At 46.5% G+C, this 16,525-nt stretch overlaps 1 protein-coding gene across 1 annotated transcript; it reads right to left on the bottom strand.

The window, feature by feature from the left end:
• Positions 1–859: 859 nt before the first annotated feature.
• PHYH (phytanoyl-CoA 2-hydroxylase) lies at positions 860–11,231 on the bottom strand. Its single transcript, XM_059472763.1, has 9 exons — positions 11,057–11,231; positions 8,795–8,850; positions 7,797–7,907; positions 7,541–7,706; positions 6,588–6,669; positions 5,481–5,662; positions 4,596–4,745; positions 3,461–3,592; positions 860–1,873 (listed from the first exon to the last, which is right to left on the bottom strand). The coding sequence occupies exons 1-9, from the start codon at positions 11,153–11,155 to the stop codon at positions 1,820–1,822; spliced, it is 1,032 nt and encodes a 343-aa protein (XP_059328746.1). The 5' UTR covers positions 11,156–11,231; the 3' UTR covers positions 860–1,819.
• Positions 11,232–16,525: the final 5,294 nt, after the last annotated feature.

A 16,525-nucleotide genomic window follows, 5' to 3' on the forward strand; every position in this document is an offset into this window, starting at 1 on the left:
ACACAAGTCTCTTATCAGGGGCTGAGTTTGGATGATCTCCAAGGTCATTGATGGGTTTGTTCTTCTGAAAGAGGCATTGTAAGCTGAAATCCGTAGGCAGAGGTGCATAAATTTTTAAAAACAAAGGTAAACTTCTTCCTTTCCTTTCCTAGCTATAGTAAGAAAAATCCAGTCTTGAAACTGGGAGTGTGACACCTGTAGCTCCTCTCTGTGGTCACAGCTCCCTCTGCAGTCAACCCAGCTCCACCAGTGACACCAGACAGGGAAGTCTCCATCAGTCCTGTGCTGTGAACCAGACAGAATGCACCAAGTTCTCCTGAAAATCCCATGGAAAGGACTCAGCAAAGCCACCAGAGGGATCTCCAACTCACTGGAATCACCCACCTGGGCTCTTGCTGTCCACAGGAGCTGATCAGTGCCAGGTTATAGAGGGCATGGGAACCAGGACACTCAAAATCACCCTCTGAGCCACACTGGGGGTCTGTCCTAAGTGACCCCTGATCAGAATTCTTGGTGTTGTGGTCAAACCAGAGGCTGCTGAGAGGTTATGGATGGCTCCAGGTGGGAACCACAGCCCAGACACCTCACTCCAGCAGCAAAGGTGCAGGACCAATACTTAACTGTGCTCAAACCCCACCTTTAAAAAACAAACAACCAAACAATAAAACCTAGAAATGCTGCATGAAGACAAATCATAAAATGAGGCAGAAGGTGCCACAAGAGCCCATCTCTGCAGCCTTTGGTCCTGTTCTGGGTGGACTGGAGGGGAGTGGAAACAAGCTGAGCATTGATGCTTTGTTCAACAACACCCCCAGCACCAGTTTCTGAGCAGCAGCAATGACACAACACAGCCCTCGAGTGCAGTTTTGCTCTGGTTTATTCTTTATTTCAAAAAATAGATCCTGAAAGCAAAAGAATCTTTCAGAAAGGAAAAACACTGTCAAAGGAAAAACACTGTCAAAGGCAAGAGGATCATTTCAGTGTGCATCACTCCACCCTACCACCACTGCATCCTGGGGAACATCCAAACACTTCCTCAACCTGGCAGCAGCAAAAGGCTCCTTTTCCCAGACCTCCAGACTCAAAGGATTCCCCCACTTCACACAGCCTTGGATCAGTTGGGCAAGGCCAGTGGGAGGCTGCTCTGTTGGCCCAGCAGCTCCCAACACTGTCAGACTCATATTTCACCTGTGCCAGAGCTGCCTGGTCAGGTGTGATGCCATGCCAAGCCATGCTTGAGGAGCTCTGCCAGCAATCATATTCCTGTCCATAAATCCCAATTTTCTCTGTGAGTGGTTGCTGCTTTCTCTTTAACCACTTCCTTACACCACTGATTGTGCTGGTACCAACACCCACATCTTCATCAGCTACACTAGTAACTCCCCATGTCACTGAGGGCTTGTCTGAAACGGATTTTTTTTTTTGTTTGGCACAGAAAAGGAAGCTGGAAACACTGGAAATTCTTTCATAAAATCCTATATTGGTATAGCATCATTCTAAAGCTGTGTCATGTTAAAAACTTTTAAGAAATAAGAATGAAAACACCAAGAAAATCAAAGTATTCTTTCAAGACTTTGATTCTTTGATTGTCTAAGACACCTGCAGCAAATCTGTTTTTCTAGGTTAGGTTTCCTTTGACATACATCAGCTGCCCAAGCTCAGTGCAATTACTCTGAATTAGCATAGATCGATTTTGCAGTGCAGCATTTGGCTAAGTTACCATTACAGAGGTCAGCAAAGAGAATTCTGCCTGCCCAGAATTCTGTGTTCTTCCCTCAGAGAAGCTCATGCTCAGGGCCATGGTTTCCATCCTGCTCTTCTACAGGTTGATTCTTTCCCCTTGCACAAGCCGTGCTCGGAAGTTCCAAATATCCTTCAAAACAAAAATGAGACAAAGAAAAAGCACCTTGAGGGCCAGGAAACAGTGATCAGGATTTCAGTTTACACAGATGGAAGTAGAGGATTACTTAGTTCTTATCATCTGCTGAAGGTGAAATAAAACCTGGGCACTCCTCTGGGAGAAAACTCCAACTCTGGCTAAAAAAAAATCCTTAAAGCTACACAAAAACACAGAGATTTCTCTGGGGCTTATAAGAACAACTTCATTTCCACTCAGGAGAAGGAGAGAGCCTCGCTACACATCCCTCTGGATTTCACCAAGCACCTAAATAACCCCAGGAACTGAAAGCCAAGCAAGCTGTGGCTTTACAGCCATGAAAGATCAGCTTGCAAAACACAGCTGGGCACCCCAAAACACCCAGGCACACTGGGGGAAACAGAACAACACAAACCAGCAAGGGTGAAATGTGGCAGCAGCTCTCTGGCCACAGAGAGCAGCAGGCACAACTTTCCCAGGCATCATCCTGGGAAAGGCTGGGAGAAGCTCAGAGAAAAGAATGATAAACAATTCTTATCTTCACTTGCTCCACCTGTTGTTGTGAAGATGTGGAATGTGTTATGGAGATTTGTTTACCAGAGGGTGGTTTCCTCATTGGCCAATGGTGATGGTATTTAGCTCAAAGGACCAATTGGGTACACCTGTATCTGTCTGTAAGGGCAATGGGTTTCTTAATAAGTACAGAATAATAAAGTGATTGATCAGCCTCCTGAGAATCATGGAGTCAATGCTAATTGATACCTGGCTGGGGGCCTGCAGTGACAGTGAAAAAGAAAGTCCCTCCTCCAGAAAGCCCCAGATATTGTAAAACAAGTACATTTTAAAATGAAATTGCTGCTTTTACATCTAGACTTTACTGCCTTGATACTGGCTTTGCACATGCTTGGGAACTGCTGTGGATTAAGATATTCAGAACACTTTCACCCCAGAAACAAGGTTTATTTTTCTTTCAGTGGCTGGATCCCTGAAGAATTCACATTTGCTTTCTATTTTACTCAATGGTCTCAGTTATTCAGCAAGAGTCCATTAGTTCCATTTCTTTTTTGAGGCAGATATATATCACTGCTATAGCCTCGAGTATAAACAACTGATGTGGGATTATATTTAAGCAAAAAAAATCCATTTGTTATTGTGATCAGATGTGGCTATTTGTTTTAAAAGGAAAATCCACCCACCATGGGGGGAAACTGTTAGAACTGTGGACATAAAAACTGGACAAGCACTGAATTTATTCCAGTTGATAGTTTTGAATTCAGGGCAAATGACCACATTTTTTTATTTACAAGCAGAGCTTCTCAAGGAATTTCTGGAGATCGTGGGATGTGAAGAGGCTGCCAGTGAACAAGGGTTGTGAAGAGGCTGCCAGTGAACATTATAAAGAAAAAGGCCCCAAAAAAGCCTGCCAGTCATCCTCTGAACATCAGGTCTTTCATCCTGCCAAGCACCTCTGCCTGGTACAGCCTGATCTGCCAAGCTGGGCACAGCAAAGGGCACCAATGTGCCACAGGAGAGACTGGGGAAAGGGAACTGACCTGGTTTGTACCAAAGGGCACTGAGTCTCACCTTGAGCTCCACGTTAGTTGCATCGTATTTCTTGCAAACCATTTCCTGCAGCTCCTTCTCCAGGTGCTCCTGAGTTGTGTTCTTGACATCGATGTAGTGACACTCTGAGCTGGCAAAGTGGCAGCTGATGCTCTGTGTGAGGAAAGTGGGTGTCACTCACTGTCACACTGACTACAAACAACTCAAAAAGTCGGGAAAAACTCAGGCATTCCAGATTGTGGACACATCACTCCTTCCATACAGATCATGCCAGCAAAACCCTTCCTCCTTTCCAAGAGCTCTGGAGAGTGTCCCCTTGGAGGAATACTCTTGCTGCTGACTTCCTTCTCTTGCTCTTCTTCTTTCCCTTCTCCCCCTCACTCCCTCAGCATGAGCTGTACTGCTTGATCTCACAATATCAGCAGCTGGAGTGGAAACAGGGAGAGTCAGGGCTGGGCCAGACCTGTGTGTGCTCTAGGGGCTCCTGGTTCCTGCACCCAGAGGGTCACAACCCACTTCTTTTGAATCCACCAACAAACTGCCACAGGGGCTGAAAGAACAGGCCACACAACAGGCAAACCAAAACAAAACCAGTGCCTGGATCAATCCCTCCTGAGACAGGACCAGGCCTCCAAAGGAGGGCACTTTTCCCTGTTTCAGTTAAAGAATCATGCATGTCAACAAATCTTTCATAGAAAAATTGGTTGTGCAATCATATAAATAAATATTATTTATTGAATGATGGAGATTCCTGTTATCCAGAGATGGGATACCAGGAAGACAGGGAAAAAAGATTAGATAAAGTCCTGATATCTGTGACAGCTGAAAGGGAGATTTCAGAAAAGCAAGTACAGCCAGACAGGCTTTAATTTAAATGTAGATTCAACATCTAATTTCTACTCCTGTTCTGTTTTTCTCAAGCAGCTGCACAGCATGCTATTCTTACAGAAGACATATGTTTAAAAATAAAATAATAAATAAACAAGAGAGTGCTGAACCATGTTAGGAAGACAACTCTTTAAAACATTCATCCACATATTCATGAACTGAGAAAGGATTCAAAGGGGGTGGGGGATAAAAACAGAGGGATAGTTGGATAATTTTGTTTTAAAAAAATCAAGAATATAAAAAACTATATCAAGAGATGTTTTCCTACCTTTCGAAAACCTGATGTCCTGTTTATCCCAGAGCCATGAATGAGCAGGGGGTGGAAGAACACTGTGTCTCCCTTCTCCATGACAAGGTGAACCTTGGGAATCTTCTCATCCTCATCAAGCAGCCCATGGAAAAGTTTGTTGGTTTTACCCTAGGAAAGAAGATGCTGAACTGAAATCACTCAGTTAGAATTAGAGGAAGTGCTGATTCTCAGAGCACAGCAGGGACAGCTTTGGATCTGCTTTCCCCTGGAGAGAATATTCCACATGCCAAGCTAAAAATCTGACTATTGCTTGCTAGTCCTTCTACCTCAAGCCTGACATACAAAAAAATGATACTTTCTGTATTTTCTGCAGCTGGATTTGGACAATGAAATTCTCAGCTGGAGAGAACAGAGAAGAGCACTGGGAAAGCCCACAAGGGTGGCCTGATGCCACTGCTGGAGTCCAGCCTTCTGCTCAATCACCACTGACAGGCCAGGCCAGGAAACACACACTCTTAAGAGGAAGATACCAACTGATATTTTATTCCATCCAGCTGTTTACTGTCAGACTTCTCCTCTTTGGGAGAGTACACATGCTACCAGGCAGCAACAAGCTGACAGGAGGAGACAGAGCCCTCACACTTGGCAAGGGCAGTGGAAAATGCTGGCATGTGTTTATATTCTCATGCCACAACGTGCTGGACATTTTTCCAGGTGAAGGTGGGAACAGAGACAAATCCACCCTTGTCACAAGGAGTGAGGTCACATAAGAAACACTCTCCCAAATCAATGTCAGTATGTAAGAAAAATGTAAGAAAAAAAAAAATCACTGAAAATCTCAGCTTTGACCTGCACATGTTTCCCCTACAGAGAGTCCTTCCCAAGGCCTCCATGAGTCCCTACCTCCCACTGTGGGTAGCCATGAGGCTTCAGGGCTGTCCTGTGTGTCCCTGGCTGCACGATGAGGCAGCCATTGTCCTGGTGAGCCCTCTCCATGGCGGTCCAGGCGCACACGATGCGGGACGCGGGCCGGAACGGGAAATAGTGCAGGTCCTGGTGCATGGGGTGCAGGAAGGTCTGCTGGGCTGCAACACAGACAGAAACCTGCAGCCCATCACTGTGACACAGCTTCTCCTTCTGTTCAACCACTGTGGCACATCCTAAGGATGCTGGAGACACCTGGTGTACTCAGTGCTGCTCCAGCCCAGCCACGGAAGCCAAGCCGAGCTTCCATCCCAGCCCAAAATGGACCATGGAAGTGGCTCTTGGTCACACAGTGAAAGCTGCTTAGCCTGTGACCCCTCAGAAGGCTCCTTTTGCTGGCCTTTACCACCAGCACACATTTTTTAATCACTCATTTTGGCTGCTCTCCAGTTTTGAGAACTTTAACCAGCACAGAGTTGCACAAACCTCCTGAGCACAAAGCCCTTCCAACAGCTGTGCTCTCTGCAGGCACTGGATGTGCTGCTGTGATGCAAGCAGAACCAACCCTGTCTGTGCTGCACCCTGCTCATGTTTATTTAGCTTTTTCTTAAAAAGAGGGGGAAAAAATCCTCAATTTATGGACTGCAGCCTCCACAGAGAGTCTCTGCCCTAGAGGCTCTCTTCCATGAAGTCTAAACATAAATAAATATTCTTGAAGTTTTGCTTATTATTTTTTGCCCCTGTGGAAATGGAAACATCATCCACACCAGAAAAGCCTTTTATATACAATTTATATACTTATTTGGCCATTGATTTTGCTCCTTAAATAGATACAGTTAGGATATTTCTGCTTGCCTCATTTGCCACACTATTTAGACTTTGTGCAGCCTCAAAAACTCTCCTGTGTTTTCTTATCTTGTCTCATTAAACCAAGGTAAAAAGAAAACAAACTATCGCCAAAATGGCTTTGTAAATCTTCAATGTTATTTGGATTTAATTTTTTTACAGCTTTTCTAAAACACTAAGTTCAATTCTAGCATGTACACAATAATTCATTCATTTTCCACTAATGCAAGTTTTCCTTACCAGAATCTGGAAGTTTATTGATCAGCATGGTGTGCATTGCCATGATGTTCGGCCCTGTGAAGCACTCAACATATTTGAGGACCTACAAAGACAAAAACATTAGGGAAAAAAATCAGAACCATGAAAAACAAGAAGAAATGTTGCTGAGGAAGCACTGGGAGCTGGATGTTTGGCTGAGGACAAGGGTACAGGAGGAGGAGGAGGTCAGGGAGGATGGAAGGATGCAGGACAGGAGGCAGGATCTGGCTTGGCACACAAATGGGAATGGTGGCAGGAGGCCAGGAGGGAAGATGGTGCTGCAGGCTGCTGAGAAGGGTGGAAAAGATGGGGAGAGTACTCCCACAGAGCTGTATCTGCCACATGAATATTGGCTGAAAGGCTGGACCTGCCCTGGGACAGATGTTTGCCCGGATAAAACACACTCAGAACATGTGGCTGATCTGCCCCTCTAGCCTGGCATGGTTTGGCCAAGTCACATTCCTGACTGGCTCCACACCAGGGGCAGGGCAGCACCAGGGGCAGAGCAGCCCCAGGGGCAGGGCAGCCCCAGGGGCAGGGCAGCACCAGGGGCAGGGCAGCACCAGGGGCAGAGCAGCACCAGGGGCAGGGCAGCACCAGGGGCAGAGCAGCACCAGGGGCAGGGCAGCACCAGGGGCAGGGCAGCACCAGGGGCAGGGCAGCACCAGGGGCAGGGCAGCACCAGGGGCAGAGCAGCCCCAGGGGCAGGGCAGCCCCAGGGGCAGGGCAGCACCAGGGGCAGGGCAGCACCAGGGGCAGGGCAGCACTGCTTTACGTCTTCTGCCTCAACCTCCATCCATCCCCTGCTCATGCAGAACACTCTCTTAAAGGCTGACTTATCCTCCTTCCTCACTTGTGTGTTTATGGGAGTGACCTGCCGGGTCAGACACCTCCATACAGGCCCTTCCACCAGCAGCACCCTTTGTTTGTTTTACCTCAGGCAGAGTGCAGTATCTGAACAGCTCTTCATCTTCCTGGAAGTCCTGCACTTTATTAACCACGCTTTCAGACAGACCAAACTCAGATTTCCGGGATTCATCCTTCATAATCATAACTCCTGGTGGCTTCACCTCTCTTCTGCAGATCCTGGTGAACTCCTTCCTGCAAACCAGAGGGCACATCCATGTTGGAAGAGCCCAATGACCTCCAGCTCCCCAGAGCTGCCCCCAGCCCGTCAGGCAGTGTCTGTACCTGAAGCGCTCGATGTCCTGGTCAGACACGAGGTTCCTGATGAGCAGGTACCCATTGTCCTCATAGAACTGCCTCTGCTCCCTGCTCAGCACAGCGTTGTCCAGGGTGTAGCTGGGACACAAGGGACACGTTAACCACGCCTGGGGACACTTTAACCACGCCTAGGGACATGTTAAACCACGCCTAGGGACACGTTAACCACACCTAGGGACATGTTAAACCACGCCTAGGGACACGTTAACCACACCTAGGGACACGTTAACCACACCTAGTGACCAACATGTGTGCTTGGGGGAATGTAAGAGCTGAACTGAGGGATGTGGGACTCCAGGGGCTCTCCAAAATGCAGTTTATTACATCCAAGAGTTACAGCAGTCCAGGGTCATGGGTGGCAGAGCCTGTGCCTACAGCTGTCAGCTCCAGACCCTTTGGATTTGGTTACAATGCATTCTATACTTTTCTTTGCTGAGCATCTTAATACAGTAGAACCAATCTATACCTTAACTTTTATCTATAGCCTGTCATAACTACTGTAATTACCATATTCATGTTACTGCTCTCCAATCACTAAAAGTTAGTACATTACACTTTAAGCTAGAAGTTGTTTTTCAGTTTTCTTGCAGTGGAAAATTCTGAGACCTTTTTTCTACTTGCACCATTTGCTGACTTGTTTGCCTGTGCTATCTTTCTGCTTGGTAAAAACATCTTTTTTGGGGTGGGTTTATCCTTCGCTCAAAGTCATAAAAACCCCTTCTAACTAACACACCCTTTGCCTCCTTGGTTATCCAGTAAGGCTGGCTCAGCAATTCTTTTCTTCTATATCAAAACTTGCTTCCATCTTATTCCTTAATCAGCCTCTACATTTAAAAATCTTTCTGCTAAGCACACACATCTGTGAGACTTTCTTGTCAAACTTTCATCCTTCCCAACAGGGGAAGAAAGAGCTAAGCTCTGAAGGTTGTTTTGCTTTCATCTCTACCAAGGAAGATGGAGCTTACCAAAACCTCCCTGAATGAGGAGCAACACTGACTTGGGCTGAAGTAGGATTGCTTATCTGGGGTGGGAATTAAGGAATATACAATCAAGCAAAATAGATTGGAACATTATCTACAGATATGGGTCCTCAATCCTACAGTGCTGTTCATCCTAAAGGCAGGTGCTGTGCTGGATACTCAATCCACATTCTTCTTCGTTTTGCTTCCATAATAATAAATTATAATAAGAAATATTCTATAAATGAAAAGAATCTGAAACAATAAAGGAAGAGGAGTAAACCTGAGGTTTCATGTTCTCACAGAGTGTTGCAAACCCTCACCTTCTCTCCAGTTACTGCAGAGATCAGGTCCCTTCCAAATGACAGGGACAGCAGGGAGAGAGGAGAGCTTTAGGCTTGTCGTCCACTTCAAGTCATTTCAACAGGTTTTTAAAAAGCTTTTTTATCTCTTATGCAGAGACACATTCTTATCAACAGGGCAATTAAACCCACTTGCTAAAGAAGCCACACAAGAGCTTTATGCATGGTATTGAAGTGTCATCCATAACAAAAATGAGCATCTTCATGCTGATCTTTTGTTCTTTACATGCATGTTTGCTTCAGGATTTCATGAAAACCACTGACTTTCCTCTACTGCTCATAAAACCATGGATGCTTTGGGAATGAGAAATAAAGTTTCACCACAGCTGTTGTGTCCCCACACCAGGAAGCTTCAAGAGTCACACAGAGTGGGAGAAGAACAACACATGCAAAAATGCGTGGCACAAATGATGAGCCAGAGGGAGGAAAAGGTGCTGGGAACTGGGTGGAAGACAGAGAGAAGAACATGGGGAGACCAGCTGGCACAGGAGGTTCCAGAGCAAGGAATCCCCCAACTGAGGGCACCAGTGCTCCACACACGCCACATTTCAGGCCCAATTTCAGTGAATATGGGACTCCTGATCATTCAGGCTCCTAAATGTCCACAGACAGCTGATGGAGACACAGGCACAGGCTGAACCCCAGCATGGGACCCTCCTCAGCACCTCCACCTCTCCCTTGGGGGGACAGCAGACAAGCCCACCCAGTGCTGGACTCCATTTCAGCCCCTTCCTCCCAGGCTTTGTAGTGCCTTTTCCTCTCACTGGTTTTTCTCTGGACACTTTGCAACATTCAGAGGACAAGTCTGGGCTGCCTGGACAACCAAAACCACGAGGCACAGATATTAAAACAAAACCAGTGAACTGATGTACCACTTGATGTATCAAATAAATCATTCTTGTCAGTCTGTAATTTACTTTACCCACACACCTTTCTTGCTCCAGCCCAGCTTAGACCAGGTTTTGGTCCAAAGCTATTTGCATCATGACCCAGATTTAAACACAAACAGGTTGTGCAGCACCTCTCCTTACTTCCTGTATGTTACAACCAGGGTGTTTTTCCTATAATTTATTCTCAATTTTGTGTTCCTACTTGTGTTATGGCAGTCTGAGTCAACAACTATCCATCTGCCTTCATATTTTTAATTGTATTGTTTTTAATCAATTTGAGGACTTCTACATCTTGTTTGATCACAACCTATTCTATGTATTGTAATTCAGAGGTAACTTGTTAGCATTCTGCTCTGTGAAAAAGGTTTTTTAAAGCAACATTTATGACAGCAGCTTTAAAAATATTCTTAGCAAGCAGTCTCCATGTAACTTTTGGAACCACAGGACATATCAACGCAAAAACTTATTTGTACCCAGGTTTCCTCTGCCTTATGTTGGCAGCCTCCAACATTTCCACCTCGGTTGCCACTCACAAACCAAACCTTGATGATTTTCCTGCTGCTGCTCTGCCAGTCCAGTCTGTACCTTTCAGAGGAATCTGTGACTTCCCGTGCAACTTCTAAGTCATGCGGAATTCCTTAAATCTCTAGGAGGAGAACTGGCTGCAGGGAAGCCTCTGGCTCGGTGCTGGGGGGCACGGCCAAGATCCGCACCCCGGCTCCCCACAGCCTGCGGGGCTGAAGCTCAGGGAGAGGCTTTGGGGTGGGGGTGGGTCAGGTACTGACCCCGATATTCCGCTCGGGGCTGCCAGGGAGCCCTGTTCTCCAGCACCAGGACACAGGGCAGGATCGCCCCGTGTGTCCCCTGCCAGCCCGGTGTCCCTGTCGGACATACCACGGGCACACAAGGGCGGGGAGCGAGGGGCAAAGCGAGCCAGGCTGGGGGAAGCGGGGCCCCGACCCACAGGGGCCAAAGCGCTGCTGCCGCCCCTTCCCGACCCCACAGCAGAAGGATACAGGAGCCGGGGCCGCTGCCAGCCGCGGGGACAGGTGCCGCAGGATGGTGTCCAGCCGCGCCGCCGAGCGCTCCCCCAGCCGCTCCCCGAGCCGCTCCATGACGCCCGGGCACCCACAGCGCTGTCCCGGTCGGGGCGGAGCCGGGGCCGCCGCATGCTCAGAGCCCCGGGACGGCGGTGGGAAGGGCCTGAGGGAAGCCAGGGCGGAGCCGGGAGCCCTCAGAGCCCGGATCCCGCCGGGCTCCGCCGTGCCGCGAGTGTGCAGGGCGGGCGGGGGCCGTGAGGGACCCCGCGCCCTCAGAGCGCCGGAGCCGCGGGCCGGCAGCGCCCCCGGGGAAAGGGCCTGAGGGAAGCCAAGGAGAGCTTGGAATTTTCCGTGCAGATTTCATTGTATTCGTCCTCCCGCTTCCCCTCTTTTTCTCGTTCTCTGGAGCAGTGAATTACGTCAGCCCCGTGTGGAGGGCAGCGCTTGGCACGATGCACTCCTGAGGCCGGCATGGATCGATGCCTTATCTCCCGTCTCTAAGGAGACCGTCAGAGTTCGCCTCATCCCTCCATGAAAACATTTGGAGAGATTCTTTGAGCCCCAGTGTTTAAACAGATCTCACACCTGCCAGGTTGTCCATAAAACCCTCACTCATGGGCTGTCCAGGCCCTGTTCCCAAACAGGCACCATCACAGGTCTCCTGTAGCTCCAGGCAGGCCCATGATGACAGAATGTGCAGCAAAATTCTGCTTACAGCTGCTTTAGGAAGCTCAACTCCCACTCTGCAACAGGTTTTGCTGGAATCTGGGCTGACATGTTGGTAGATCAAAAACTCAGCTGTTAATACACAAAGCTTCCTGTTAGTGCTGCAGATGAACAGAAGCCAAGGCATGGGTAGGAAGGGTTTCTGTATATAACCTATATAAAGCTAAGCTGGTTCCCCTCAAAACTCAGTGGCAAAACTCCTATTGATTTAAATAAACTACAGCAGGTTTACAAACAGCTCTGGTTTGTGGCACATTTGTATTTATGGCTCTTACAGTATGATTGGTGGAGTCACTCCCTTCAGGGACATAACAGAACAGGCTGTTCATGGAAATGGGACAAACAAGGTTGGGAACCCAGGAAAACAAACCTCTCTAAACGATTTTGTGTAGTCACAGAGGTAAGAGTACAGGCACTGTGAAAGTACAACAGCAGCAGCAGTGACAGCACCCTTCATTGCCAATAAAATCAGACCTTTGACTCCTGAGCCATAGGAAAACTCTTAGTCATAAGAAAACAGAAAGTTAAAAGTCCTTCAAATCAAACTAGTGAGAGGGAACAGAAAAAAAAAGCAACTAGAGTAATAGCTTTATTACTGAACTCCTAATTATAACTGCATTGAAAGGCCTATATATAATTTAGATCTATGCTGCAATTGCTTTCACAATCCAAACTGAAACAGGAACCTCAATAAATCTCATGTGTTGCAAAGTTTAGGTAAAAGCCCTGTCAAAAAGATGAAGCAGAATAATACTACACATGCCTATTGTGGCATGGACCTGTTTGCAATGTAGATATTTCTTCCATAGGTACATGTTTGACAGCACCTTATGCAAAAGTGTCTTTCATACCTGTAAAAAATGAACAAAAAGTAGGGATTTGGCTGTACTGATTTAGGAGAATTTTACATATATATATAATATACACATACTTAAATGTATATAGAATCATAGAACATCCTGAGTTGGAAAGGACCCACAAGAACCATCAGTCCTACTCCTGAAGTCCAGCACAAGACAAGCACAAGAATCCCACCCTGTGCCTGAGAATGTTGTCCAAAGGCTGCTTGAACTCTGTCAGCCTTCTTGGTTGTGACCTTCTTGGTCTGTGACCACTTCCTGGGGAGGCTGTCCCAGTGCTCAACCACCCTCTGGATGAAGAACCCTTTCCCAATATATTCATTTTTAAACAAGAAGACCCTCAAAAACCCCCAATATCTCTGTGCATTAAATACCATTATTCCTTTTTACATACAGCCTCTCTGGCAATCTCCATACTAGTGACTCCAGTGACACTGACTGCCCTGTTGTATTCTGCCACACCCCAAAGAGCTGAGGACACCCTGCCCACCTTGGCAGGAGAGCGGGTGGCTGAGGTCAGTGCCCTGAATTTGTACCCTGCTGCTGAGGGATCGAACTTTAGCACAACAAAAGATCGATCTGGCACTGCCGGCACCACTCAGTGACAGGAGGCTGCTGGTGGTGTAGCCACACCCCCTGGAATTAGAAATGTGTGGACACCTAAAAAAAACCCCCATCCTTTGCATCTAAACAGTCCAGAGTGAATAATTTTCAAATCCATTGATAGCATCACTGAAATACAGGCTGAATGTCATGAACCCAGTAAAAGAAACAAGGCAGAAATTTTCTTTGTTAAGGAAACTGATGGTGGCATTAATCATTGTATTAAAATGGATGGCATTTAAGAGAGGCTGTGTCTTTGCAAAGTACTTTTACAGCTATGTCTGTCAGTTTCCTGAATTTTATAGAACATTTTTATACAGATGGTTTGCATTTGGCTTTTTGTTTTAATGTTTTCTGTTCATTAAATCACAAAACTAATAAAAACTAAACGATTGAGATTCCTCCAGCAGCACAGGAACATTCCTAATGCACAGTCTTATAATTTAATAAGCATCTCAATTGACTATTAAAATCCACATTATGATCAGAACTGTAATTCCAAAGATGAGGTCTTCTGAAAGCTTAATTTACTGTGGTGAGAAGTGGCAGCTGCTCCAACTCAGCAAAATTAGCTTTTTTAACTGAGATGCCAGGGAAAACAGATGTTGATGAGACAATAACAACAAAATCCACCACCAACGTGCAGGTTCATTTCTCACCACCAGAGGAGTCAAGAAGGGCTTCCATGGATGGTAGAAGGGAGAAGGAGGGAAAGGGAGCTATGGATTAATCAGAGAACAAAACAAGGGGCATAGTGACAAAGGACATGGAAAGGGTCAAGGGTCTCGATGATTCTCTGCCTTGGCCTTTGCTTTAGTTCCTGGCCTCGGCTGAATTCCAAGCTTTGGCCAACCCTTATCCTAAGGAGGAGCTACTGCCAGGTTTCTCTGCAGCTGTCCCAAACTTCTCAGCTGGGGGTGCCCACCCATTCCTTATTGACACATCCCTTTGGGAATACCAGAGACAGCTGGATCCACCAGTGCTCTGAGCACAGAGTGTAAAAACCCCAGCTGTGGTTGGCTCTTGCAGTGCCAGTGATCCAGAAAGGAAAAGTCTCCCTCACGAACATGTTGCCCTTATTGATCTCCAAGCTCCCAAAAGGGATCCCATTCTCCCTCATGACCACCTAGCAGGGAAAAACACCTACCAAAGGGCTGAACAAGAGGGTATTTTATTACCTTTCCACTTTCCAAGAACCAGTCACAGGGGTTGCAATCACATCTTGTGGTCAGACTGCAGACATGAACTCAGTGGCTCTTCCCAGCTGTTCACCTGACTTCCAGTGAAACATCAGTGGAGCACTAAATACCAGCTACTGTGTCCATCCAACTCAGGTTTGCTGCCCTCTCACTGCAGCAGTCACATTAACTTTCATTATCTCATTATTAGAAAAGCTTTAATCCTGAATTTAGAACAGAATATGAAATTAAAAAATACCTAACAAAAAGGACCAAACTATTCTGGCTTTACATATTGCCACAGATTTAAAATGCTGTTTTTCCCTGATGCAGGGAGGAAGCAAAACGCTGAGGAAAACAACAGCTAAAGAGCAACAACTGTTACAAACTTTCCAAAACTATATGTTACAAACTTTCCCAAAATATACTTATCAAATGTGTTGATTAGACTAGTGACTATTTTGATTATTAAATGCTTTCTTTTCAAAGAAAGAGTTTTTTCTCCACTCTTTTCACAACTTGGATGGAGTTCTACAAGCAGGAATGGGAGCTGGTGCATGCAGAGATTCCTGCGTATGCAAACAAAGTACATCATGTTTGTATAAATGACGTGGCTACTAAAAACAACTGTTCACTGTTGCTTTCTCACAGCTTTTTTGACACCAGCATCGCAAACCCCCCTTCATTTAAGAAGGATCTCTAAGCGTTTTGCTTAATGGTGAAGGATTTAGGACTTGCCAGTCCCTTACAAGATACCCTCCTACAGCTCACTGGGATCTCCAATCTCTGATTTAGCAAAACAAGTCATAAAACTTGGTCAACAAAGGTGATGCTCATAGAGGACTTCCCAAGTTATCATCACCCACTCAGCGGCACACCAGGAAGCGCTTTGGGATGTAAATTCCAGCCGTCAGGAAGCATTGGGAGAGAGCTTTTTAAATCGGCTCACCCGAGCGGTTTTCCTCGCAGCTGCCTCCAGCGGCCGTGACAGGAAATCTTCCTCCGAAAGTCCAGAGGCAAGCAGCCTGCTTCAGACAGCTTCCCTTGGACCTTCTGCCATTCCGGGCACGTCTGGGCAAGGACAAGTTTGGTTTTACACCTGGCTGATGAAGCCATTATCACAGCGAGTGAAAAAACCCAACAGCATCGACCGACAGGGACCTTCTTCTGCCGGAGGGGAACTGACACATATCCAGCGCCAGTTTCAACTGCAAGTGACCTTTCTGCATGCACTCCCATACAGAAGAACTCAACTGTTCTGCACCTATTTGATCTACTTAGGACTTTTTAAAACTAAAATAACCTATACAGATACAGTCTTGCCCACGACCACAGAGAAAATTAACAGAACAAACATCACCAAACAGCAGGGGAAAAAAAAAGAATTAAATCAGTATTTTCTGCACAACTGGTTTTTGATGCTTTATTTTCAGAACTGCCATGAAAAACCTAACAGTTTTTGGGTTTTTTTTTTTTTTTTTTTTTGGGGTTTTTTTTTCTCAAAGCAAAGTCAAAAACTTGGTTACTGCTTTGAGGTTTTTGTGGTGAACCCACAACTCTCAGACTTCTTTTCCAGGAAAAGGAGCGTGAGGGGACTGTGTGGTTTAAGCCATTCACAAGGGGGGAATTAAAAAAAAAAAAAAACCAAAACATTCTAGCTTTGCAAAAGGTGTCTGTTAAAAACACTGCTGAGTGGAAAAAAGATGGGCCAAGGTTTGCCAGAGATGCCATTAGAGGAAGACTGGAAATTTAAACCGTGCATGATGCAAGACTCAATCTGACCCAGTAACTCATTTTTTATAGATGGAAGCCTTTGTAATTCTTGCTGCAGTGACAATTATCCAAGATTTTCTTCTTGCCGGTCTGAGTATCAAGGAGGAAATTCCAGAACCTGGGAGAAGCTTCAGGAGCGGGTTCAGCGCAGCTCAGGACAGGACAGCAGGGAGTGTCTGTGCAGAGCGGGGTCAGCGGTGGGGCTGCTGCAAGGGGCAGCTCCCTGTGCTGGCCGGGCAAACAGGGGCTCCAGCATCCCCTCCACGAGCCCTCCTCTTGCTGACAGCAGGCACAGCAGCACTTGC

Source organism: Ammospiza nelsoni, chromosome 5 (assembly GCF_027579445.1).
Source record: "Ammospiza nelsoni isolate bAmmNel1 chromosome 5, bAmmNel1.pri, whole genome shotgun sequence".
NCBI classification, from domain to species: domain Eukaryota; kingdom Metazoa; phylum Chordata; class Aves; order Passeriformes; family Passerellidae; genus Ammospiza; species Ammospiza nelsoni.

Coding starts and splice junctions, on each gene's coding strand:
- PHYH (XM_059472763.1), bottom strand. CDS start 11,155: ATGGAGCGGCTCGGGGAGCGGCTGGGGGAGCGCTCGGCGGCGCGGCTG. Junction 7,908..8,794: donor CCTCATTCAGGGAGGTTTTG/GTAAGCTCCATC, acceptor CTTGTGTCCCAG/CTACACCCTGGACAACGCTG. Junction 4,746..5,480: donor ATGGCTACCCACAGTGGGAG/GTAGGGACTCAT, acceptor CTTCTTTCCTAG/GGTAAAACCAACAAACTTTT.